General features: G+C 35.6%; 1 protein-coding gene across 1 annotated transcript in view; it reads right to left on the bottom strand.

Annotated features, from left to right (window-relative positions):
* Positions 1-26,170, bottom strand: part of LOC149542063 (outer envelope protein 64, chloroplastic-like) — a 272,009-nt gene that overhangs the window by 136,503 nt on the left and 109,336 nt on the right. Inside the window, exons 5-6 of the mRNA XM_089797108.1 lie at positions 7,433-7,615; positions 7,134-7,281 (exon numbers count right to left, since the gene is read on the bottom strand). Of these exons, the coding sequence (XP_089653234.1) occupies positions 7,134-7,281; positions 7,433-7,615 (331 nt within the window). The remainder of the gene's footprint in view (positions 1-7,133; positions 7,282-7,432; positions 7,616-26,170) is intronic.

Here is a 26,170-nt window from a genome sequence, read left to right as displayed (position 1 = left end):
TTGCCCACTGAAATGCTGAAAATGGCCTTAGGCCCAATGATGCCCTAGCTGAAGTGACTGAAGTATCACCTCCAAATGTGCAACCCTTCAAAAGATATTTCACTTCCTCAGTTATGCTAATCCAAGGGAGTTTTCGTTCCCAAAGATCAATTGACTATCTGAAACCACTTGGCTCCACAATAGACTATGCGACTGAATCACAATTTGATGTCAAGAGAGAAATAAACAACTGGATGATTAGAATGAAGCCCGGGGTGCCTATTTATTCTTTTTTCTCCACTTTCTCCAGAAGCTTCTAGAACATTATTTTATTTTATCTATTAAGTGACTTTATAAAATATTTTATAATTCAAGTCACTTTATTAAATTAATTAAATATAAAGTTACCTTTTAATATTTATTTATTTGATAACTTTATAAATAATTAACTTAATACCACTTATTTATTTAATTAAAATAATTAATTAGTCATCCTCATAAAATATTCATTATTTTGGACAACCTAATTAATTAAATTAATTAAATCAAATTGCCTCCAAAATGGGGACGTGACATATATCTTCAATTATCTTTTATTTGTTTCACATCCTCTCACACTGCTTTGTTCTTCTTTTCTCCGCTCACTTCATGAATTTTCTTCCTCTTTTTTTTACACATCTTTACTCTTCCTTATATGTATCTTTTATATGTCCTTTAATTCTGAAGAGACAAAAATCTTTTTAGAATTAAAATCTCTTTAAGAGAGGTCGTGTCTTCTCATCACAAATCAGATTATTTATGTTATTGTCTCTTTACAACTCAGGCCTCTAATCATAGGCTGCCCAGTCTATAATGACATCTACTCCAACTTTGGTGATATTCTGGAAACGGGCAATTTAGCTACTCTTTTCAAGGAAACACTGCTCGACAGGTCAGCAAACTTAGTGGTCAACATTCACTGTCAAAGAAATCTGAGGAAATAGTTCCAAAAGAGCTGAGATTCTGAGCATTGAACTCTTCTAGGTGGTCGCATAGGCTACTTTAGCCTCTTGGAGGTTATTAAAATCTTTCATTCATTCATCATACTTTTTGTTTATTAATTAATAGCATTAAAACTTCGGACTCCAGTGTAACACAGGGATGCGTCCCCCACCAAAAAAAACTAGGCCATCTCAGAGACGAGGACATCCCCGGGATGGGGGGACGGCGTCTTGGCATTTCGAGCGGCGCTACTGTCGTCGGAGATGGCGAGACGTCTCCGAGTGTGGGGGTGCGGGGGGATGCCAAGGAGTCTCCTTCATTGCGGGGGGATGCCTGGACGTCTCCCGCGGCAAGAAAAAGAGGCACTTAAAAAATTAAAAAGTTTAACTCATTTTTTAAAAAATTTAATGTACTAATTTTTATGCTATTGGATTGTGGGGCCCATTCATTCCTCCTTTGTTCAAAACCTTTCTATTCTTCATTTTAATTCACATTTGCATTTCTCACTATTTGCAATAGCAAGAAGAAGTGTGAAGAGTTGAGATAAGGGTTTGTGCAAGAGTGAAGAAAGTGTTTGCAAGTGAAAAAGGAGAGCCTAGGAGCAAGAACAAGAAGAGGGTGGTTCCGGGTTTACTGAATCTTGTTGAAGGAGTTTTTCAAGCAAAAGGTAAGGTTTGTAACTTATTTTTATGATTTTCAAATGCATGTTTATGAGTGTTAAATGTAAAATTTTTGTTTGTTTAAATGACTTCTATTATATTTCAACTCTTTCAACTGTCTATTTTCATTTGTTTAAACGACTTCTATTATCATTCAACTGTATTGAAAAGACCAAAAAAAAAAGTATAAAACAAAAATTGACTTCCAATGGTTCCTTACGATTTGGGCTATTCTGAGTTGATTTCAGTATGTAAGAAATATCAAAAAAAAGTGTAAAAAAATTAAAAATTAAAAATATTAATAAACAATAAGCCTTGCCTATTCCGATTTTTTGTTCTTTGGTTGTAACTTGTTTTATTTTGTTATAAGTATGATTATCATTTATAAATTTAAATAATAGATTAAGATTCTTGATGTTTTAGTTTTAAAAATTTTTTATTTAGCTTTATTAAATTTTTTTTTTTCATTTTGTGAAATGCAGTGTCAAAATGAGCTCCCACATTGATACTCATAGCGATGATGAGATGGAACTTCATTCAGATAGTGGCAGTGAATCAGAATATGAACCTGAGCCTGAGGTTGGGGCTGAGGATGATTATGACATCGTTGAGAGGGATGAGCATGAGAGTGACATTGGGGCTAATTTTGTACTATATGGTACTCCATCTATTGATTGCCCCTCCCCATCTTTGGTAGAGTGGGCTAGAGGTAAGTTTGATCCAAAATCTCCTTTAAAACAATTTGCCACTAGAATAACAAGCGGATCAGGAACAAGTGGCACAAGAAAGTGGAGATGCAATATTTGTGGTGAAGTATGGTATGGTAGCATCACTAGAGTGAATGTACACTTCCTCTTCTGGATAGGTAAAGGTGTCTTACCATGTAAGTTTTTGACTGAATCCAAAACTTGAAATTTGGAATTGAATTCAACAAGCTTTAAGGAGTTCCAAAGGACTTGGGCCTTCCAGTGCCTACTACCTTGGCTGGTAGGCAACAAATTCAGACTATAAAGGAGGTGCATGAGCAACAAATACAAGGGCAACAACACCAACGCATGTCTTCTTCTAGACCACAGCATAGAGCTTCATTGACTACATTGCTAGGGGTAGCCTCCACACCTTCCTCTACTTATAGCTCTATAGGTGTAGCTGCAGTCGAGACGAGCAAGGGGAAATGCAGGGCACAATCTAGTGACAACAATCCTATAGCAGAATTGTTTGCAACCCAGACGAAAGAGAAGTTAGTTGCATGCATTGGGAGGATGTTATTTGCCAATGTCGTTCCACTTCACATTTCAGAAAGTAGCGAAGGCGGGATTACCATCATATGTGCCACCAGGTGAGCACAAATTGAGGACTAAAATCTTGGATGATGAGTATGCCAGGATTAGTGAGTCCATGGAGACCATGAGGGTTGTTTGGGAGGAATCGAGGTGCAGCATTATCATGGATGGGTGGATGGACATTAGACACCATCCACTCATCAATGTCATAGTCACATGTATAGAGGGCCCATTATTTCTTAGGGTGGTTGATTGTTCAAGGCATCGAAAAGATGCTGATTTTCAATTTTAGATTCTTCGAGAAGCCATTGAGAAGATTGGACCACAAAATGTGGTCCAAGTAGTGATAGATGCAACTCATGTGTGCAGAGCTGTAGGGAGGCTTATTGAGACCACATATCGGCATATTTGGTGGACTCCTTGTTGTGTGCATGCTATGACAATGCTCTAAAGGACATGGGGAAGATTAGCTGAATAAAGGGAGTGGTGAGTGATGGTGGAGATGTGCAGATGTATATCTGCAACCACCACACCTCACATGCACTATTTAGGAGCTTCGCCAAGGAGGAGTTCCTGAAGCCAGTTGAGACACAATATGCATCCTACTTCATTCTCTTGGAGAGAATGCTTGAGTTACAGGAGCCACTACAACTAATGGTTATGACGAATAAATGGAATAGGTGGGATGGTTCCAAGTCAGAGCAGGGGATGAGGGTGAAGGATATTGTTAAGAGTGATGTATTTTGGAGCGACACAAAATACATTGTCTCTATTATTAGGTCAGTCTTTGAGGTGATCAGGTATGGAGATAGGGATGCGCCTACACTTGGAGAGGTGTATGAGTGCATTGATTCTATGCTTGGGCAGATGAGGGCAATTGTGCAAGAGAAGGACCCCACATTAGCCTTCTACAATAATCACATTTAGCCTATTATTCAACATAGATGGGGTAAACTTAACACACCCTTACACATGGCTGCATATGCATTGAATCCGAGGTGGTACATGACTAGGCTTGGTAGAGAGTTACACCACTTCATGATGATGAGGTGATTTATATTATATAACACTTTAAGACTTTGTCTTAAAGTTAAGAGTTAGATTCTTATCATTTTATAAATTAAAATCATTCACATTACTAGCATCTTGATTCTTCTATTTGCTAATAATTTGTACTTTTTAAATTTTTTCAAGTGAAGGAAGGGTTCTTCAAGTGCATAGATAGGATGTATGACCTTGAGACAGCAGCTAAGGTTCGCATTGAGTGGACCAAATTTGCTACTCTTAGGGGTTACAATCAAGCGGGAAAGGTGAATATCAAGACTATGGCACAAGAGGATCCCATTTTGTGGTGGTCAGCTTATGGAGCGAAATCTGCAACCACCACACTAGCTATTCGTTTGCTGCCGCAGGTACTTAGTTCCTCAACCTTTAACTTTTCATTGTTCATTGTTCAATGATCACTGTTCAACTTTCTAATTCCTGAGTCTTACATTGGCCAATTATTTTTCATCTCAGGTTTCTAGTTTCTCAGCTTCTGAGAGGAATTGGTCTACATATAGCTTCATCCACTCTCTTAAGAGGAATAGACTTACCTCTTAGAGAGCAAAGAAGCTAGTGGCTGCACACAGTGTGTTGCATATCAATGATCGCAAGACATGTGTGTACAAGGAAAGCCTAGCATCACGATGGGATGTAGAGCCTAAGGAGCCATCGCAGATTGATGAGGAGGAGGATGCTTTAGATCCAGCCACAGGGCTAGTTGTTGTTTCATTTTCGGGTCTTGATCTTGGAGAGACTGATAGTTCCAGTGGCGATGAGTTTCAACTTCCAGCCTCCAGGGATGATCATTGATCATTGATTTGGCATTTTGGTTTGGACTGTTGGAGACTTGTAGTTTTTGTTTGCATTATATACTTATTTTGATATCATGATTTATGGCACATGATACTTATTGTAATCATCTTTATGTCATGACTCATATAATCATTGATTACTATTAGATAGTAGAATCTAGATACTCATACTATTCATCTAAAGACTGATATATAGACTAATATTTATTATTTTCTGATGTTCAATGTTCAAGGTTCAATGTTCATTGTTTGTTTGTCATTTGATCATGAATCATGATGTTCTAGGTGAAAGCTTCAATGCAATGTTCAATGTTTAAGTTTTTTACATCTTTGTATCTTATATTGTATAATTGTAGTACATCTTTTCACAACTAGCATTTTAAGTACCATATGTATAGTATATACACCCCTGCTCCCTTCGCCACCCCCCGGTCCCCCCTTGCAGTCCCCCCACCGTCCCCAAATCAAGGCCCCTTTGTCCCCCTGTCTCGGAAATTTGTCCCCCGTCCCCCCGTCTCCCAGGGCGGTGTAACTATGAAACTCCCTTAATTATTTACTTGTTTTCCATTACTGAAAAATATCTCCTTGTCAAAATCAATTTAATATTATTGTATCGATAATGGGAATTTTATTTTTAACAATGAGCCTTTCTTAGTTCAATCTTTGTATGCTTACTAAAAATTACGATGACAAATCAAGCCATCTAGCCGTCCATATTTTATATTTTTCTGCATGTATAGGTAGCTATACCATTTCTTCAGAAGTATTGTTGACTTATATGTATCTGTGTCTCTGTAGATATTATATGTTTATTATCGCTGCTTCTTTGTCTTTGTATGGACGGCTTCCTTTGGCCAAAGCCATTAATACGTCACAGCTGTAGAAATACTCCATACATTCGCAGCCTTTTCTTTCTATAAGTTGACTGGCATATACAGTCCAGATGTCCATGTCTTTCATACTGCCGATTAAGCTCCCTTTTTCTTGAGCATATGATGTGGCATGTTCTCTGATGAATTGTCACAACACATCGCAGGGAATTCTTTTTACACAGAACTTTGACTATGTCTTGCGGTTTTGTTTTTATGCTTTAGAGCATATTAAATTAATTGTTGTTCATTATATTTCCCATTTCATCGGGCCTCAAGGCATTATTGCTTCCACTCCTTCATTTCGTATATCAGTGCTGCTATGTATTTACCATTTCCAACGCTGCTAGAGAATCTTCATGAAACACTGTATTACATGGAACTTCTCCATATGTCATAGCAGCCTTCTAAGAGACGTATGTCTTTAATGTATAAGAGACGTATGTCTTTAATGTATATGCTTATCGGGTCTTCACCAATCACAATTGTACGCACTTGATATTCCATATCATCTTCCCTTTTTTGACATATGCACTTGTCTCTGCATTTAGAGACCCACATAATCGCAATTGTCATCTTTGTGCTAATTGGAATGATTTTCCATGCTAATTGGAATGATTTTCCATATTATTTATTTATTCAGAATTGCTTGTTTTAAAAATGACGACACTTAATCAAATCATTTCCTTCTTGCTGGGACTGTCTTATACTTGTTGTTCGGTATTATTATTGCAATACTTTCTCCTCCTTTCTTTAAATAAAATGTGGTTGCTGCATTGTTGAACTTTACCACTATTTATATGCTTACTTGTCTTTCATTGTTATAGTGTGAGTATTCGCTGACCTTGCTGTGAATGCTTGTGTCTCTTATCTCTGAATGAATGTTTTTACAATATGAACTTTGCTATAAATTCCAACAAACTTTGTCTAAACTAGCTTGTTCTTTGTTGAAAACCTGCAATATATTTCATGTATCATGGATATAAACCATTTATTTAATTTTACTTCATTTTCGCTGTATCATGTTTACTTCACATTAGATGTAGCTATTTATGCTGTCTTCATTATGATTCCTTCAACCACACTCACTTTCCCCGTTTCTTCCAAACAGCCTGCTATTCCTTTTCATTTTACATACATGCACACTCACCAATGACAATTCTTCCACCAATCTCCTGAATGCCTTTGACATCAATGACAATATTCCATCACTATATTTATAAGATGGAGTGGCTTTTTTAACTTATCTTTGGCAAAGAATCCACATTTCCTGTCAATGACCATGATGACTACAACAGTGCATATCTTGTTTCTACATCCAAACTTAGCAGGGAGGCAGTTCTAACTAGCATGTTCACTTGCTCTGAAATATTTGGTTCAAGGACTTTCCGAATTTTGAAATGCAAGACATGTTTCACTTGCCCCACCTTAGTCTTCACGGAAAATCTTTTCCAAAATATGAAACATGAACATCACAAAACAAGTGATCAAGCATTGTTAGCATACCTCTGTCGAAGCCGTAATGCGTTGCATAGGGCCGTTAAAGCAGAAGTGCTGTCTCCACCATTTCTGCTCTCTTCAGTTTGAAAATATTTCAGGCTAGGAATTTTATCGGAAAAATATTTTCCAATGCTCATGTGATTAAGGACTTCACCTGGAAATATCAAAGAAAATAAAAAGTAAGAACAGCAAAACTTGAAGTTTACTCCAATTAGACAATTTCCTATTTCTGTACTAGGAGGACAAGTTTTCCAATAGACGTTCCTGCCAATAAAAAAAAACTTCAAGAAAGCATAGGTGCATACATCCAAATAATTTTTCAGCTGACTGAATGACTATGGTTACAGTCCGACCACTTGGAATATCTGTAAGCTGAAAGCAATCATCTGCAATTATAACATGGCTTGGTTTTCTGGATTCCATAAATGGCAACTGTAATAGTGTATGACCAACAAGGTGTAGCATATCTGGATCCCTTGCAAACCATCCTGCATCAGATGATACATCAGAAATCCAGTACAGATAGAGGATAGTTCCCCTACACTTTTGTTTGTAATAGGTATTATCCACAGTTGAAGATGAGCAAGTACTAGAATGTGAATCTAATGAAAATGTCGGTATTTGTAATATGTGAGTTTAAAGTTATAAAATGGCTGCCTTGACAAAACATAATCCAGATACTTCATTTTATCCTGCTAAATGTTCAAGACATTTTTATTTGCAGCTAATTTGAAAGTTTGAAACCTTGGTTGAAACATTTGAAATGGAAATTTCATGAATCTCTCATTTTTTAAGCATTTAAATAATATGCAATTCTTCGTAGCTTATTTGCAGTTTTTCCTTTTGTAACTTGTATCCCCAGTTGCCAGAAATGAGAACAGCAAACACAATGGCTATGCCAATATGATGGAAAAGAGAGTCGTGATGGATTCTGCATGAAACAAATATAGCTGTATTCACATGCACAATACTTATTACTAATACATATAGAGAAAACATTATACAAATATTCACCATACATCCATGCATACTTCAAGGTCAAAACATTAAAACCCTGGCATTTCTATGAAGATTCAGACCTTAATAATTTAAACAAGTTTCCACAGACATGTCCCTATCTCACAGCACAATGCCTTCATCGCCTTCCATCCCCACTGCTGTATTAGGGGCATAGAGGCCAATGAACATCTCCTGTCCTTTAGGTAAATTGGGGGCATGTTCCCTTTCTTTTATTTATATTTTATATTTTCTCTGATATATTACTAGAGAAGAAGTCAATCTTCCGGTTTCCACTCCAATTATATAGAAATTCAAAATCCAATTCCAGACGTATGCTACTGTCCCTAAACAATTAACATTTTGGCAGATGCATCTGAGGCAAAAACATAGACGGTCAATTATTTTTTTGATAGGTATAGACAGTCAATTATTATATATATATGCAAATCCCCCAATACTGGAAAATTTTGTCTAGAATTTAAGGTTGGTTTTAGCTTTAGTTGGGTCTCAAAGAGCTTTCCCTTTGTACTATGCCTTTTCTATCTTGCCCTAAATCACAATTACACGAGATTAGGGTTTGGGTTTACCAAATCTAGAGTTTCTTTGATGCTATAATTCTAACTAGAGACCTTGCAACATAGTTAGGATTCATACATATTTGTATTGTCATAGTTTGATTTCTTAGAATTACAAACATATAAGTAAGGAATGTAAATCAATCCAAAAGATTTTTGGAATTAACTTGAGGATGAACCAACTATAGAAATGATACGATACCGTGACTTGAGAAGGTGCCCCGAAAACATTTTTCCCTAGGCCCAAGAGAGGACAAGTTGTTCCCCCTTGGCCTCATGTGGCCCATGCCATTCATATGAGGTGGGCTACTTAATGCAAGATCTTATCGTCATTCTCCTTCATCTTGTCATTCCTAACTTGTTTCTAATGATTGAATATCCATTCACCATAACAGGGGTTTTACAGTGCATTCACAATCAAGTGCCATGAAAGCATATCCTTCCTAAGCCAAAGGCAGTCCACCTTGTCCCCCTTTGGCCCTATGGGCATTCCCTAGTCACAAGCATGAGGTGGTGTTCTTAGAAGGTGGCCTCATTGCCGTTCTCCTAATCATGACTACTACACTTTCCTTATCATGAATAATTACAACCATAGTCGGAAAACTCAGACTTTGCAACAACTCGCCAAGCTCCCTAAAAGTTTATTCGGGAAAAACTCGGCCATTTTTTAAAAAATTCCAGAAAACTCGGGAACCTAAAATAATCGCTAAAATTTAATTCAAAATACATTTTTTTGCAAATTTCAATGAGAAGATGCATCTAATGAGTTAATTAAAGAGAATGCAAAAGAAACAAGAAGAACTTAGATATATATAAATGCATAGTGGGTACAAAATCGCATTCTCATGAGGAATGCTGATCGCACAATAGAAAACTAGTGTTGAAAAAATAAACTTATTTGGCCTATATCGCTGGCCTGCACACGCGAATGAGTTTTCTTTTAAAACTAAAAAGTTTTTCGTAAAAAGTTCGCAAATTAATCAACGATTTGTTGGTGACACCCGAGTTTTCAAATCCACAAGTTAATGGCAGAAAAACTCGCCCAGCTGAAAACCTCAGTGAGTATGGCAACTATGATTACAACAGTGAGAAAATATAACAAACATCTATACATACTTCTTATATTACATCTTTACACCAATAATATACTTATCATTACTATATAAAATAATTCTAAAGTTCTCATTAAGTTATAATATATATATATATATATATATATATATATGTTTGTTCATTTATATATACATATAGAAATGCGTAAATATATAATTACTCACTATAATTTTAATACAGAAATCCCAAACAATAATAATCATCAAAACACTTGTCTAATATATTATATTTATATTAGAAGACACTTGTACAAGATATCAATAGTCTGAGACTATTTCCTTACTTTCCTTTTGTATTTTCCTCTTTCTGTCGATGATGCCCTGGGAAATGTGTTTGTCCATCATTATATGTATCATTTTTTATGGAAAAGGGTAGCATTAGAGAGATGTGTGTCCCTAGATTGCATCCATTTACCATATGCAAATCGCACCCTTCTACACAGTTTCTTAATCACAACTTTTAGTAATGGCCTTCTCTAAGATAATCACACTTTTTCATTAATTGCCTTGTATAACCACTACCTATTGGTAGTTTACTTAATCAAAGCAATTTATGATTTATACAGATACTCCTTAGGTACATAATTTGATTGGTTCTTTAGCAACAGCCATAATATCAATTTGACTTCGAGCCTAATAGTCACACAAGGTAATAAGCATAGTCATTGTGCATAATGGCTCCATTTCATTTTCTAAGATAGTGATATCCATGGGTATGATTACTTCATAATAATCAGCCGAAATGGGATAGTCGGCATCAAGTCTTGAGATATTCCCTTCACATCACAAAAACTTCTGATATTAATGTCATACGTCACTCATGCAAAAATGTCTATCCTCGACACTCTAGCCGCTAATTATGTTTAGCAATATCACTTGAATCATCAACAATATGTCAATCAATTTCTATTATTAGGCGTTGGCATTAACTATTGTTGTCTCTCTGTCTTAAAACTTCATTTAAGTTAAATAAATGGATTGTTGTTGTATCATCATTTTCTCCCTTTGTGGTTGACGATATACCTACATAATTAATCACTAACTTTTATCGACTACTCAAACTATTGTTGTTAATTAGGCTTATTAATGATCGGCGATACTCATGAAATTTGATATCAGCATGGTATTTGATGAATCATCTATTAGAATATTTTTTCTATTTTTAGTATTTCCCTATATTTAGCTACTTCTACTTAATGGTCATTTAGGGTTTCCTTTTAGTTTGCTCTTTCAATTCTATTTATAAAAGTTGTCTTTATTAAGACATTTGCCTTTTGTTCACGCTATAATTGGCATCTATAAACTTTATTTAAGAGTCCATTGTTAATGTAATAATCATTCTATTTTCTCTATTCATTCAGTGTTCAACAATTTCATGGTATCAGAGTAGGAGAATTTTGGGGGGGGAATTTTTATTGAAGTAAAAATTAGAAATTTACCTTTTCATCCTATCTTGTAGTATGTGCAAGAACCCCATTAGGATTTTTACTACAAAATCAATGGGTATTTTCCTATAATTCATGTTTCCACACATGAGGAAAAATCAAAAATCAGACCCGCACCAAACATCAGTATTTTTATGCGATCAATTTTTTTTTTAAGCAGATCTTTCTGGCAAACACACAAAAACTTACTAGCACTTTTTGCAGTCAAAGATACAATTCTTTCTTGGCAACTAGCATGGTTTTTAATTTTTTCCTGACATTTTTTTAAGGCCCGTAGCAGAGAGTTTCTTTTTTATTTTTGGCGAACACAATCAACTTCTAGACTTTTTGGCTCAACCTAGTAAACATTAATTTTGGCATGCAGCCCAACCAACTATTGACTTTTCTTGGCCACATTAGGCACCAATCTTTGTTCAATTTTCTTCTTTTTCCACCCGTGTGTTTGTTAAACAACGATTTTAGGTGTTTCGAATTTTCTCTCTAACTTGTGACCAACTTTTTTTTTGTCAATGATGTGTATTTGGGTTTTTTTATCACAATTCCCATGCCACCTAGGGATAATACTGCTCCATAGGAAGATAAATAAACTCAACACTTTTTTTTTGGGTTTTCGTCCCGATATACTCCAGCACACACCTATATTTTTCCCATCAATTTTCAAGCTTTTTAAAACCCACAATTCTTCTTTTTTCGGGTTTTCATCCCAATATACTCCAGCCCACACCTATATTTTCCCAGCAATTTTCAAGCTTTTTAAAACCCGCAATTCCAATTTTTTTTCACCAGATTTCTTTGGCCTTAAAACAATTTTTCAGCACCCGCGTCAATTTTCTGCATGTTGTTCAATGATCAAACCAACCCATGACATCCTAACATTATTTTCTGCAATTTATTTTTTATTTTTTGTGAAACCCTAATGCATCAATTTTGGATTTCCATATTTTGAGTTTTTGTGGTCTTTGGACTTGGGGGTTTTTATCCTAAAACCCGATTAGTTTTTTTTGTATTTTTTCAAAAAAATAAAAAATATATATTTTTTTGATATTTTGTTTTGGTTCATCCAATTTGCACTTATCAAGTTTTTTTCTAGTGTTCTATCTTCCTTGATTTTTGTGTCTTCATAGGTTGATCAGCAACCTCCATTTTCATGATGGTATCTTTAACCAACATTATGTTAGAGGGCAGCTAGTGGTTTAATGGTCGCAATTACAACACCTAGAAGTAGTGCATGACAATATTTGAATATCGTTGTCTTGCTAAGATCGTTTTGGGTACAAAACCACACCCTACAACAACTTACATAGATCGGGATAAATGGGATGTATATAATCAAGAAGTTGTCATGCGGATCAAACTTTCAGTTGCAAATGATTAGCTCCCTCATGTGCCTTCCAGTAAGACAGCTAAAGAAATTCATGACACCTTGATGGATCTTTATGAGACATCTGACAAGAGTCATGCTTTCTTTTTGAAGAATTTGTTATTTTCTAGCATGATGGATGAGAAGACAACTTCCCAGGCACTTAAGTTGAAAATCAAGGATTTACGTGACCTTTAGAGGCTATAGGTCACAAGATGGAGAAGGAAGATATAGTACTGATCACGCTGAAAAGCATGTCCTGATCCTACAAGCATATAGACACTCAATATCACTTCTACTAGTGTTCCCTCAAATTCGCTGATCTCTACAACAAGCTTATGTACCAAGATAGATGGAAGCAACAACTTGGAAGTCATGACAATTCCTCCTCTTCTATACAAGTGGCCTTTCCAACACAAGCCACAAATAAGAACATGGGCACCTTTTAGTTCTCTCAACAAAAAGGGTTAAGGTGAGCCTTCAACATCTTCAAAGAAGAAGAGTGCTCAACACAATTATTGTCACAAGCTGGGTCACATGAAGAAATATTGTAGGAAACTCAAGATGGGTCTCAAGAGAAGACCCCAGTTGCTCTGTATTCAAATGAGGATGTTTTCTCCTATGCATTCTGATCAACTCCTATTATGGGAGGGCTTTAATAAATTTTTCCTAAAAAATTATCAGATTGGTTTTCATAAATTTTCCCTTAAAAAAATTTAGTTGGGTTTTACCATTTTTTGGAGTTTTGTATTCTTTCAATTGCATCTTTCCTTGTCTGTTTGGGTTAGATTGATTTGTCATGTCGAAAATCATGTTTCGTTTTGGTCAAATTTTCTCCTCAAAAATTGTTTCCAGGTTTTGTAATATGTTAAGTTGGTGTGGAATATTATTTTAGGGCTTTTACTATTTTCCTCTAAAAAAACAATGCTTTGTGCTCTTCAAATAATGGTATTTTGTAGTCCATTTTGGGGCATTCTTCTCATCTACAATATTTTGGTGGGTTTTGTAGTTGTTCTTAGTTATCTATTTTTCCAGGGAAGGATAGTTTCGTTATAAAACATCAAGATGGATGATTTTTTGATGAATTTTGGTCAGCGGTTTTGTCAAATCTGGAAGGATATCACAGGTTGGATATCAAATCTAGACACATTAATGATGAAGTGGAAAGGATTGCTAGATACCTGAATGGATTAAGGATTTCTATACAAGATGAAATTAGTTTGGTCAAGATGGATAGCATTGAAGAGGCATATCAATTTGCACTAAAGGCAGAAGAAAAGTTGAACAAGAGGCATGAACAGAGGCAGAGAGAGAGAGAGAGAGAGATGGTAGATTTCTTTGAGGAAGAGGTAGATCTTATGGTGAAGGTAGCAAAACTTACTCAGATCAAGGTAAGACTAATCAAGATAGAGGTAAATTTGAGTGGAAGGAAGAAGGTTCTTACAGAGGTAGAAGCTATTCAAGAGGTAGTAGTCATAAAAGGGAAGACATGACTTGGTTTAAGGGCACTTGTTTTAACTGTGGAGGTCATAGAGCATTTGAGTACATTTATTCGAGCAGGAAATATGGTAACAATAGCAGAAATGCACTTGCGTAGGAAGGTACATTTGTTTCATTGAATGAACTAGAAGAGGAAGCAAACCTGATGGTTAGGAGAACCTTGCGTAATGAGGAAGTCGTTGAGGATCTCGTATTAAGGAAAAACTTGTTGAAAACTAGACATAGAATTGCAGATAAATGTTGCAAAGTAATCATTGACAGTTGAAACTCTGATAATCTAGCACTAGAGGAGTTAGTCTCCAAATTGCAGTTGCCAAGAATGAAGCATCCTAAGCCTTATCAGATTGCTTGGATCAAGGATGAGCATAAGCTATTGGTAGGTGAACAATGTCTTGTGAAATTTAAGATTGAATCATATTATGATGAAGTCTTGTGTGATATTATGCCTATGGATTGTTGTCACCTCTTGTTGGGAAGACATTGGCAATATGACAAACAAGCCTTGAATGATGGTAGATTGAACTAGTATGTTATTTGGGCTAATGGAAAAAGACAAGTTTTGTTACCTTGGATAGAAGAATCGAAGGGTGAGAATTATACTACTATTAGAGTTTTCTTGATTGAAGAAAATCAATTCGTAAAGGATTTGAAGAAGGAAGACACATGTTTTTCTTTGATGCCTAGTAGGAGTGAAAGAGGAACTAAGAATGAAAAACAATAGGAAGTCAGAGAATTATTCTAAGAATTTAAGGATATCATTTCAGATAATATGCTTGATGGGTTACCTCCAATTAGAAGTATTGGTCATTGCATGGTCCTGATACCACGAGCTCTTTTGCCTAATAAAGCACCAGACTGGTTAACACCTACAGAGAATGAAGAATTGAAAAGATAGGTTCAAGAGTTGTTGCAAAAAGGTTTGATTAGAGAAAGTTTGAGACCTTGTGTTGTACAAGTTGTATTAGCACCTAAGAAGAATGGAGAATGGCGTATGTGTACTGATTCCAGAGCTATAAACAAGATAACAGTGAAGTATAGGTTCCCTTTGCAAAGAATGCGTGACATTATGGATTATTTGGGTGGAGCAAGATATTTTACAAGGATTGCCCTAAAGAGTGGCTATTATCAGATTCGAGTCAAAGAAGATGACGAATAAAATGCTGCTTTTAAGACAAGTTTTAGGTTTGAATGAGTGGTTGGTTGTGCCTTTTGGTTTAACTAATGCGCGTCGTTTTTGCATGAGGTTGATCAACAAAGTTTTAAAGGAATTCTTGGTTAATGGTTTGAAGATGGATCCTAAGAAGGTTAAGGTTATTTTGGATTGGCCTTAACCAAAGATTATTGGCGAAGTTAAAACTTTCCATGGATTCACTAGTTTCTACCAAAAGTTCATCAGGAATTTTGGTTTCGTCAATAATGCTATGACAAAGACAATAAGAGGAGATAAGAACAATTTAAGTGGACACATGGAGCTGACAAGAGTTTTGAGGCATTAAGGTAGTTGAATTACTATGTTGGCTTTACCTGATTTCACTAAAGTATTTCAAGTTTATTGTGATGCAAGTGGGAATGCAAAAGGAGTAATATTGAGTCAAGAAGGTAGACCTATTGCTTTCTATAGTGAGGAGTTGAATGATGCTAAAAAGGGTATTTACTTTATGATCTAGAATTTTATGCTATTGTTCAAGTTTTGAAGAAATGGATACATTATTTGATGCCTAGAAATTTGTGTTGTACACCGATCATAACACTTTACAATATTTGAGTAATTAAAATAAGTTGAATTAGAGACACATGAAGTGGGTTGAGTATTTGCAGAATTTCACTTTTGTGTTGAAACATAGGAGTGGACAATCTAATAGAGTTGTTGATGTATTGAGTAGGAGAAGAAATTTGTTGACTAAGATGAGAGTGAGAGTGCTTGGCTTTGATGATTTGAAGACCTTGTATAAAATTGATCCAAACTTTGCAGAAACTAAGAAAGCTTGTCATATGATGACCAATAAAAGTAAGTGGGTTGATTATCTCATTCAAGAAGGTATGTTGTTTAAGGGAATTCAATTATACATACTTAGATGTTCCATGAGGGAGAATATAATCAAGGAAAAGCATAGTGGATGACTTGCTGGACACTTTGGTATTGATAAGACTGTAAATTTGGTTAGTGAGAAGTACTTTTGGCCTCGAATTTATAAGGATGTTCAAAAGTTTGTCAAGAGTTGTAGAGTTTGTCAAGTTACTAAAGGGATTAATCAGAATGTGGCTTTGTATAAGCCATTACCCATTCCTTATAGACCTTGGGAAGATACTAGCATGAACTTTGTTCTTGGGTTACCTAAGACTCAAAAGGGTAATGATTCTATATTTGTTGTTGTGGATGGATGTTTCAAGATGGCTCATTTCATACCTTGTAGGAAGACATCAAATGCAATGCATATCTTATTCTTCAAGGAAATTGTGAGGTTGCGTGGGTTACCAAAGAGTATTGTTTCAAACAAAGACAATAGGCTTGTTGGCTACTTTTGGAAAACACTTTGGAAGAGACTAAATACTAAGTTGAAATTTAGTTCTACATTTCATCCACAAACCGATGGACAAATAGAGGTTGTGAACAAAAGTTTGGGTAATTTATTGAGATGCCTAGTTGGAGACAAACTAGGTAATTAGGATTTAGTTTTGGCTCAAGTTGAGTTTTCCTATAACAATATAGTGAATAAGATCAAACACCTTTCAAGGTTAATACTGTCACGCATCCTATGGGGATTACAGACTTTTAAGGGTTATTAGTCAACAGGAGAAGAGAAATGTGAGGGCAGAAGGTTATGTAGATTTCATGAAGACTTTGCATGATGAAGAGAAATTTGACTTGGAGCACAATAATCAAAAGTATAAGGATTTTACTAATAGAACTAGGAGACATAAGAAGTTTGCAATGGGTGATGAGGTTATGGTTCATTTGAAGAAGAATAGATTTCCAATTGGAACATATAGAAAGTTAAAGATGAAATTTGGACCATGTAGAGTTCAAAATAATTTGATAGTGGTAATGCTTTTGATTTTGAGTTGCCTAATGATATCGATATTTCATTTATATTCAATATTTTTTATTTGTATGAGTACCATGAGTCTGTTGATGATTTAGTTATGGAACTAGATTATCCTAAGAAGTAGATGGATGAGGTTGAGAGGACTTTGGATTGCAAAATTGGAAAGAACTCTATAGGGAAGGATTATTTGGAGCATTTTGTTCATAGGAATAATAGACCGGTTGAAGACAGCTCTTGGATTTCTCAATCGAAGTTGGATCGTTCTGGTTTCACTCAGGTTGGACATGGATCCTAAAGTGAACATCAGTTCTAAATAACCCTATGTGTCTGATGCAGAAGCATCTGAGGTTCTTGGAAATCTTGCATCATTTGGTTCCTATTTTGTTCTTTCTATTCCTGCTTACCTGTATCAATGATTCATGTGAGCAGTCATTTGATCGTGTGTCCCAGCTTATGCAATCCTACAGGTTTAATGGAGATTTATTCTATAATGTCCCCATTTTTGCCAGCATCAGAGTTTCAAGGATTAGCTTATTATTGTGATCCTTGTAGGCTAATTATTGTGGATAGAGAGTCTTCTGAGGCAGTGGCTTGGCTTGTGATGGTCTTATCTTCTCCACAATTCAGTAAGCTACAAGTTGGTCTTCGTTTGGCTCATATTGGACTTTGTTTGGGCTTAGTTTTGTGTACTTACTATTTGTGGTAAGTTGGTGTTGATTGAGATGGACCCTTTCTATTTTTGGAAAGTGCATTTGGTCACATGGAGAAATAATAGGTATGACTCCTATTTTAGACGGCATACTTAAATGATAAGTATTTTGGGAGATTATATTTTTAGTGGCCAAATTATTATTAAATAATTAAATGGCTTATTAAAAAGTTATAATTTAACTTTATAATTTCACTTGAGGGTTGAGTTATCATTGGACAAAGCCATTTATTAATTAGTTAAGCCAAGTCAAGTAAAAGAATCTAATGGAAGCTTCTAATTAATGGTGTGTAGTGAAGCTTCTTGAGTGAAGTTACATTTTGGCAACAAAAGGAAATGAGGAGGTTATAAATACAAGCCCATTTGTTGAAAAAAGCATGCTTGGATATTTTATTTTATTTTGATGTCTTTGTGGCTTTTTCTGAGGTTCTGAAATTTGTGCCCTTGCTGAAGTATAAGGGCTTATTCTGAGGATTTGTTATCCACTGCTGAAGTATATTGGAATGTCTGAAATTGGTAGTGCAAATTGCTGCTGAAGTATAGCAATTTGATTTGTCTTCTCAATTGTATTAATTGTGCAAGAGAAGCTAATGTTTGTGAGTGAATTGGTCTGATTTGAAAGGGTTTGGAGATAGAAATTATAAGTTGCAAACCTGCATTTCCTTTGGAGTTTGATGATTTCTTTATTAGGGCAGCGTCTATTACATGCTAACTACGATCTGCCTTAAGTTGGAGGGAGCATACTATTGTACGTTTTTCCTCATACAAATCTGCTGCAATCTGATATCTACAGTACTCACCTACAGGTTCTTCCTTTAATTGCAAATTTCATGAGAGTTTTAGTTATATGTTTCAGTCATTAGATTGCATGCCAAGTGTTTGCAAACATGTCTATTCGCTGTAAATGCACATTTCATAGGCTGAAATCATATGTATGTATTTGAATGGTCAAAAAAGATTGCATTTGTACGTCAGCTTCTTTGTTTGGACATCTAATAACCATTTGCATGCGTCTAAACTAAATTTGAACCATTACAAGCAAGCGTAAGTAACCTAAAGATAAAAGACAACGAGATAGAGATTACATGCAAAGTGTTTGACGAAATGTCAAACCATTAATCTTGTGAAGGAAAATTGATGTTTACTTAAGCTATCACTTGTTGAGGGTTATTACATATTCTGGGTTGTTCTCTTATGATCGTGTGTCTTTTAGATTCCTTTTCAATGAGTACTCTTGGTTTTGTTCTCGGGTAGTGTTTTCTTTGCTAGCACATTGACCGGTCTATGGATTTTTGTGGATTGATGTGCGATTCTTGCACACAGTCATTCGAGATTCTTCATGCATATTGTTGGGGCATGTGTGCACCTATATTCTAAGATAGCACCTTCTTATTTGTTCGTGATACCGACTGTTGGGCCCATTTGTGGGGTTTGTCATACGAGTTGTAACAAATTTCCTAATTATTGGGAAGTGCGAATCTTCTAGGTCAACATGTGTAATTAAGTGATTAAATATGTGTTGCCTAATTCCTTAAATAGCCCATTATAAAAAATTCCTGGCCAAATGCTCAATCAAATCATGTGGCTCAAGTTTTGATAAAAATAAATAGTTAAAATTGTTTTTTGAAAAGTTTTAATTATTTATTATTCTTCTTGTCCTTACCTTCGAAATGAGCCCACCTACGTCGAAAACAAACTTAATTTGCCAAAGTCGTGCCTTGTTGCTTGAAAAGTTATAATAAAGCTTCCACGATACATAAAAATGCTCAAATTATTAAAAACTTTTAACTTTCAAAGTTAGAAATGCTGAAAAGTTGAGCACTCAAATTAATGGCTGAGCATTCATAACCTATTTTTCCAACTTGCTAAAAAGTCAAATTGGCAACCAAAGTACTCATAAATGTCAAACTCAAAAACAATGAAAGGTTGCTTGTGCTAAAAAATGGAGTCAGCAAAACTTTATAGTTTTAAAATGCTTTGAACTTGAGCATTTTTAACTCTCTTTTTTAAGTTGCTCGAAAAGTCAAAAACAACTGTGTATGCTGAAAATGGTCAAACCCATAACCAATTGGAGTCTTTAATGCTGAAATTCCAAGCGGACATAACCAAGAGTGGTTCTAAATGCTCCAAATTTGAGCATTCCTAACTCGGTTCCTGTTTCCATGAAATGGTTATTAACACCTTTAAGTTCATTATGAGTTGCATTTCTTCAAGTTATCGTTGTGAATATACAAAGGAGCTAAATGGCAACTACACCACAAAGTTTAATAATGTAGAATGGCACTGCAAGATTTTGGAAATGAACAAAAGCCTTTCGTTTAAGTGCAAATAACATATGAAAGTTGACACCATGAAATTTTGCAGGAACCTTGTTTTATTTGATGATGGTTGTTGTGATTGTTATCATCATAAGACATGCAAGATGTGTAGCTATGTGTAAGGCGTCAACCGTCCTACATCTTGAATAGTGCCATGATTAAAGAGGAAGTCCAATGCAACAAAGCATATAGCAATATCATCAACATGAATGATCATTCAATTTGAGTTTGACAAACATATTAATTTAACTCTTTCATCGGGTATGATGCTAGTCAATACACTAGACAGTTAAACGAGGCACCATTGGTTGTGAAGAGAAGGATCTTATTTGATAAAGCATCAGTGATGTTCAGATCATAGTGGTCGAATCACATCTCTATACCTCAAATTGACTAAACAAAAGAGCATCAATGATATGGAATGTTTTAACTTGGTAAAAGCACTAAGGTTGCCTTGAATGCTCGTAGCAATTTCATACTTGAATTGAAACCCCATTCAAAGAACACAAAGGAGTCTAGGACCTCCTCTTATCCATTTGATCAAATGATGAAGGATTGTATATGTGATCAAGTTTTTATAATGTCTCACAATCGGTGAATGATAATGAAAGCTCATGCATTCACAGGACAAGATCTATTTCTACAGGATTGGTGATATTGAATAGGTGAAATCTTGTTTAAAAACAGTCTTAGCTATGATCTCCATCGGGCATTTTCTTGCAGCATGATGAACCATAATCTTCGCAGTTTCTCTGTTGTGCTTAATCGCGAAATGGAAGTTTTGGATCAAGTTGTAGTCAACCATCAGGCCTATCGACAGGCAGATTTTTGTCAAATATTATATGCTTTTGAAATACACCCAAAATATGGAGTTTCATGCCGCACACTCAAATTGTTGGAAACATGCCTTAAAGTGTGGTTTCATGATATCCGAGGCAAAGAGATAACACACCAAATGATTGACAAAATGTCACTTTGTACTAAGAAGTACTGTAGCCGAAAATCATCTTGGAGAGATTATTACAAGTGTGGGGCCAAAATCATCAACCTTCATCAACAATGTTAGTTATCAATAGCCATTGAAGCTTAAAAGAAAAGAGATTCATGTCAGCTATTACAGTTGGAATTGCTCGTCTAGAATCATAGGTGTTGCGCTTGAATTGTTTGACTTCATTTCTCAAAATCAAAATGCAGCGCCACCAATTATATTGAATGGAATAAACGCATTTTGTGAAAAGATTTCATAAAATTTCAAACAATCATAATGGTAGAAATGATTGTAAAGTTGTTTACTTGCTGACAGTTCCCATGTTCACATTACATGAGAATTGTTTCACAGAATACCACAAGGCATTCCATTTCATTGTACCAAAGCTAGCAGTAAATGCAGGGCATCACCTCATCAAAGGTAATGGTGACTACATGCACATACCAGGTAATAGAAGGGCACTCTCTGATCCTCAAAATAGTAAAGGCAACTACTAATGGTTTTTCTCTCACATCACCGTTAATACTGTGACTAAGAAATGATATATCTAAATCTACAATGGGAATTCCAATCTTCTATGATCTAATAAAGGCATTATTGTTTACGTGAGATTATTGACAATGCACGATGGGTAATTGTTGATATCTTAAAATATTTCATCCAACATAGAAGACGTCGTGGAAGATATTTTGGCATTATGGATTGAATTGCAGTCTGAGTCAACATTCATCAAGAAGGTGGAGATTGTCATTTCATGGAATGGAATTCAATGGTTAGATGTCACTCATATTTAAGAAAATGACATTCAAGCTATAGGCCTACAACACAACTCACAGAATGAGGAGTTGTGGGATATCAGAGCAACTATGTTGATAAAAAGTAGCTGCAAAATAGCATTGTACGGTACAACAAGAATCTCTACATCTTGGAAGCATGGACATGAAGACTGAGAAAAACTCTGAAGCTATAGACCCAGAAGATATGAAGGAACTAGTGCATAAGACCATTTTAAGTCCATACGATGAAAAAATCTTATTCTTCATGATGTTTGTAAATAGTGACTTTTGTCACTTTTAGTCAGAGTTAGAAAATTGACTATGGTTTTGCAAAATCTATAAAGTTCATAACCTTGCTCCAATTGTGCAAAAATGAGTTACTAACCTGAAAAAGGTTAGTTATCAACAAGAAGCCCTTAAATGCAAGGTAATTTGTAATGTAAAGAGGGCAGAGAACCCTTATGAAGGGTAAATGTCAGAGATATTTCTAAAGGACTTTGAATTTACATTGCACACAAAGTGTCTTTGAATTTGTATATCTTCAAGGAAATGATCAAGAACGCATTTTTGTCATATGTCTAAAAGGTGTTCATGAGCTAATAATTCTGTTTTTTCATTTGTCAAATCAGTGATCTCTTCATGTATTGATGGAATACAATAGTCTCTCTGATCTATGTAATTGATGTGACAAAGTGCATTCATTTTATGGTATCTCGATCTAAATGTGTTGGAATAGAATATCTCTTCATATGTCAGGTTCTACTATTTTTCTTTGCTCATCATTTCATCTATACCTGATATCACCTTGTAATCAGTTATCTGATGTGGAGTCCCATTTGGTATGCATAGGTCTATTAGTGGGGTTTTGGCTGTTCACTTTGTTAAGTTTTATAGTTTATCCTTTCGTACTTTTGGTGAAAAGTACACATCAATCCTAAATACCTACATCATACGAGGGAGCTGCCCCTCTCAAACACAAAGGAAGATTACAATTTGATAGTGATCGGATTCAATCTCTCCAAGTGTTGGCGCAATGTCACTATTCACAGGGCGAATAGGCCAGTTTCATATATAATCTCACAGTAACAAATTTGTTTACCAACAATATGTAATATTATTGATGTATCAATAGTTAAGAATCTGGAACAAGATCTAAAGTTAAACCTCCCATATGCATAGTGACTGCACATTGGATTTGTATCTGTTGTAAGGCTATAAACGGGTAGGCCTTGTTGCTCGACATACTGTAAGCAAATTGCCATTGGATTAGAAAATAATCAAATGTATTTTGTCATTTGATCTTTCCTTCGTGTTATTGCTTACTTGTGCTACTCTTTCTACTTGGGTGGACATCTCCTTTGGAGATTCTCCATCCCTAAGCTACATCAATAGGTTCCTATTCCAGATCAATATGCTTCCACCAAATTTGAGTACTTCAATTATGCAACATCTTGGGGAAGCATAAAGACCGATAAAGGATGATGTAATAGAAGTCTTGTCTTTTCAAACACAATTTATTTTCATCATGCGTTTGGTAAATTCCATTTTGACAAATTAAATGTAATGTAAAAACAAGATGTAACTGTATGTCATAGTATCACCTGCAAAGTCATTGCGGGTAAAGTATACTAGGACTTGCAGTTTGGACAAGTCAAAGTTAATTAGGGAATAGGTTAAAGTTTGTTGGGTTTCTCCCACCTTATTCTCTCAACCCCTCACCTATAAATAAAGGAGGGCACTCATTGTAATTTCACCTTTTGGCAATGCAAGAAAGCTCTGCCAATTTGTATATACACTCTAAGAGTTTTCTTGGATGTAAATTAAATTCCTTTCAATAAAAGAGCCAACTTGTGTTCAAACTTTGTGTTGATTCAAGATGCTCTGTGATGACATTTTCTGAATATTGATTGTGAGTTTTATTAAGAGGGATTTGAATTCAATCTTACAAACTTTGAAGTACATATTGCATTCAGAGTCATAGTTAAATTTGAGCTTTTTGAATACTTTGTGTTGTAGAAAGACAAATTGTTATAATTGATAGTGGCTGCAAATACTTAGAACTAAAAATTTGTGCTTCAATACTAAGTACTTTTATTTAAATTAGCGTATATTCAATAAGAGATTTTGTGCCTTATTATTTGTTTAGGTTATTAAATCTTCATTAAGGGTAAGTGTAGGAGATGGGTTTCTGCAATTATTCCACCAATATAAAATAGATTGATGTCTTTAGTGTTGGTCTTACGTCAACTCACAAGCCATCGATATTATTGTAGCAATGTGTTTTTTGTTAAATATGTTACAAGATTCAAGAATTGGCAGATTAACGGATTTCCGAATGATTGATTTTTTAACAAAGGAACAAATGTGTTCCTTATAAAGAATTACAAGGACGTTGTTTCTTTTAGAAACAATGTAGACCGAAGACGAAATTAGAAAAAAAACTGAAGACAGGATAGGAAACATTCCTATCTGGACCGATGACAAAAGAGACAAGATAGGAAACATTCCTATCTAGACTGGAAGACGGACTACAAACAAGTAGTTGACCATTATAGAAAGTATTTAACTAAGGAGATAATATCTTAATAAAGATATTAAAAATATTATCTTAATACCCTCCCTTAATGGTCAATGTACGGATGTCAGAACATTTTGTGATAACTGAGACCCTCCCTGGATCTACAGAATGTTGAAACCAAGAAGCTTTGCCAAAAGAATGCTATGACTCAAAATAGATTGCAATTACAAAACTTCGTTTTTGTGGAAAAAATGGTAAAACCCAGAATCTCACGCAACCTTGCGTATTATAGACAACATGAAATGATTTTTAAGGAGAAAATCAACAAACCCAAAAAAACATAAACAAATTTAAAAGACGAAAAATGCAACTTCACCTTGATCAGGAAGCTCGACAACTTGTTGTTTCATGCGGCTCCTTCTGATCTTTCTAGATTTCTGCAGCTAACTTGTCGGAAGGAATCTGCGGTAGTTGATCATCGATAACAGAGAGCTTGAGAAGCATAACAGCCTCTCGACTGCGATCATCAAACTTGTCCTGTTCTACTTGGTCGGAGGTTGAACGAGTCTTCGTGCCTAGAACAAGCTCATCCAGGCAACGATACTTGAAGACAGTCAACATGCGCTGCTTCCAAGTGTTATAATTGCGGCCATTGAATCGTTGACTGCCCTCCAACATCAAATTAGTCAAAGATGCCATTTCAAAGAATTCAGGTACAAACTTCAAGACTGAAATTTAGCAAGCATGGATTTCAAGGAAAAAATACAGAAGACCCAGAAGAATTAGAGTGACCTAGAAGAGAGCTTGAAAAACCTAGAAGGAATATGTTGTTTTCTGGATCTGCTGGCTCGAAAAATGGGGCACGAAAAACGAGGTACCCAAACAAATCTGATGAAGACCCATTTGAGATCTCAAAAAACCCACCAAGAATTTGAAAACAAAAAAAATACCGACCCCAAAAATTAGGGTTTCAGGCAAAAACCTATCTAGCTGCAAAACAAGCTCCAAAAAATGGCAGATTTGAGAAAAAATGTTGCAGAACCAGACCAAGAACTAGTCGGATTTAGGGCCACAGCTATTGGGTGGAGGTCACAGCAAGATTGAGGCGGAAATAGGAAGCTTTGGCAGACGTTTGCGGCTCCAAACGTGGAGGAGAATTCCCGATGCAAATTTGATGAAAATCGCGGGTTGCAAACTAAATCTACAGGATACAGGATACGGTCACACACATAAGGCGTACAGACTGATTGATGTAAATACTGATCATTTAATCTTCAGTCATGATGTGTTTGATGAGGAACTTGGACCATTTCCACTCTCTGCCTCCCCACCGCATTCCGAGATTTAGTTTGTAGGCCTTATGTGTTGTGCTGAATGCTCTTATTTCTCGATCTGCCAATTCTTAAATCTACATGGTATTAGAGCACAAGTCACCGGTTCAAGTCCCTCAAGCCCTTTGACCCTTCATCCGCGTAGGCTTGGATTATCAACATGGTATGTAGTGGGTGCAAATCCCACATGATAAATGGTTGTATCCGGCACCATCGTGTGGGGGGTGTTGGCGTAGCAACTATATCCCCGATTAGATCCCTCTCCACCATAAGTACATGCTTTTGGTGTGATGGCAAAATCTACAAAATTCTAGTGTTGTTCATAAGTTGTTTGCAGAATCATTCTGAAAAATGAGAAATAGATT

The sequence above is a fragment of the Cupressus sempervirens genome, chromosome 8, assembly GCF_028749045.1.
Source record: "Cupressus sempervirens isolate cs-2001-9-10 chromosome 8, ASM2874904v1, whole genome shotgun sequence".
Lineage (NCBI taxonomy): Eukaryota > Viridiplantae > Streptophyta > Pinopsida > Cupressales > Cupressaceae > Cupressus > Cupressus sempervirens.
Note: the sequence above shows the minus strand (reverse complement) of the source record. Positions and strands in the feature narration are given on the sequence as shown.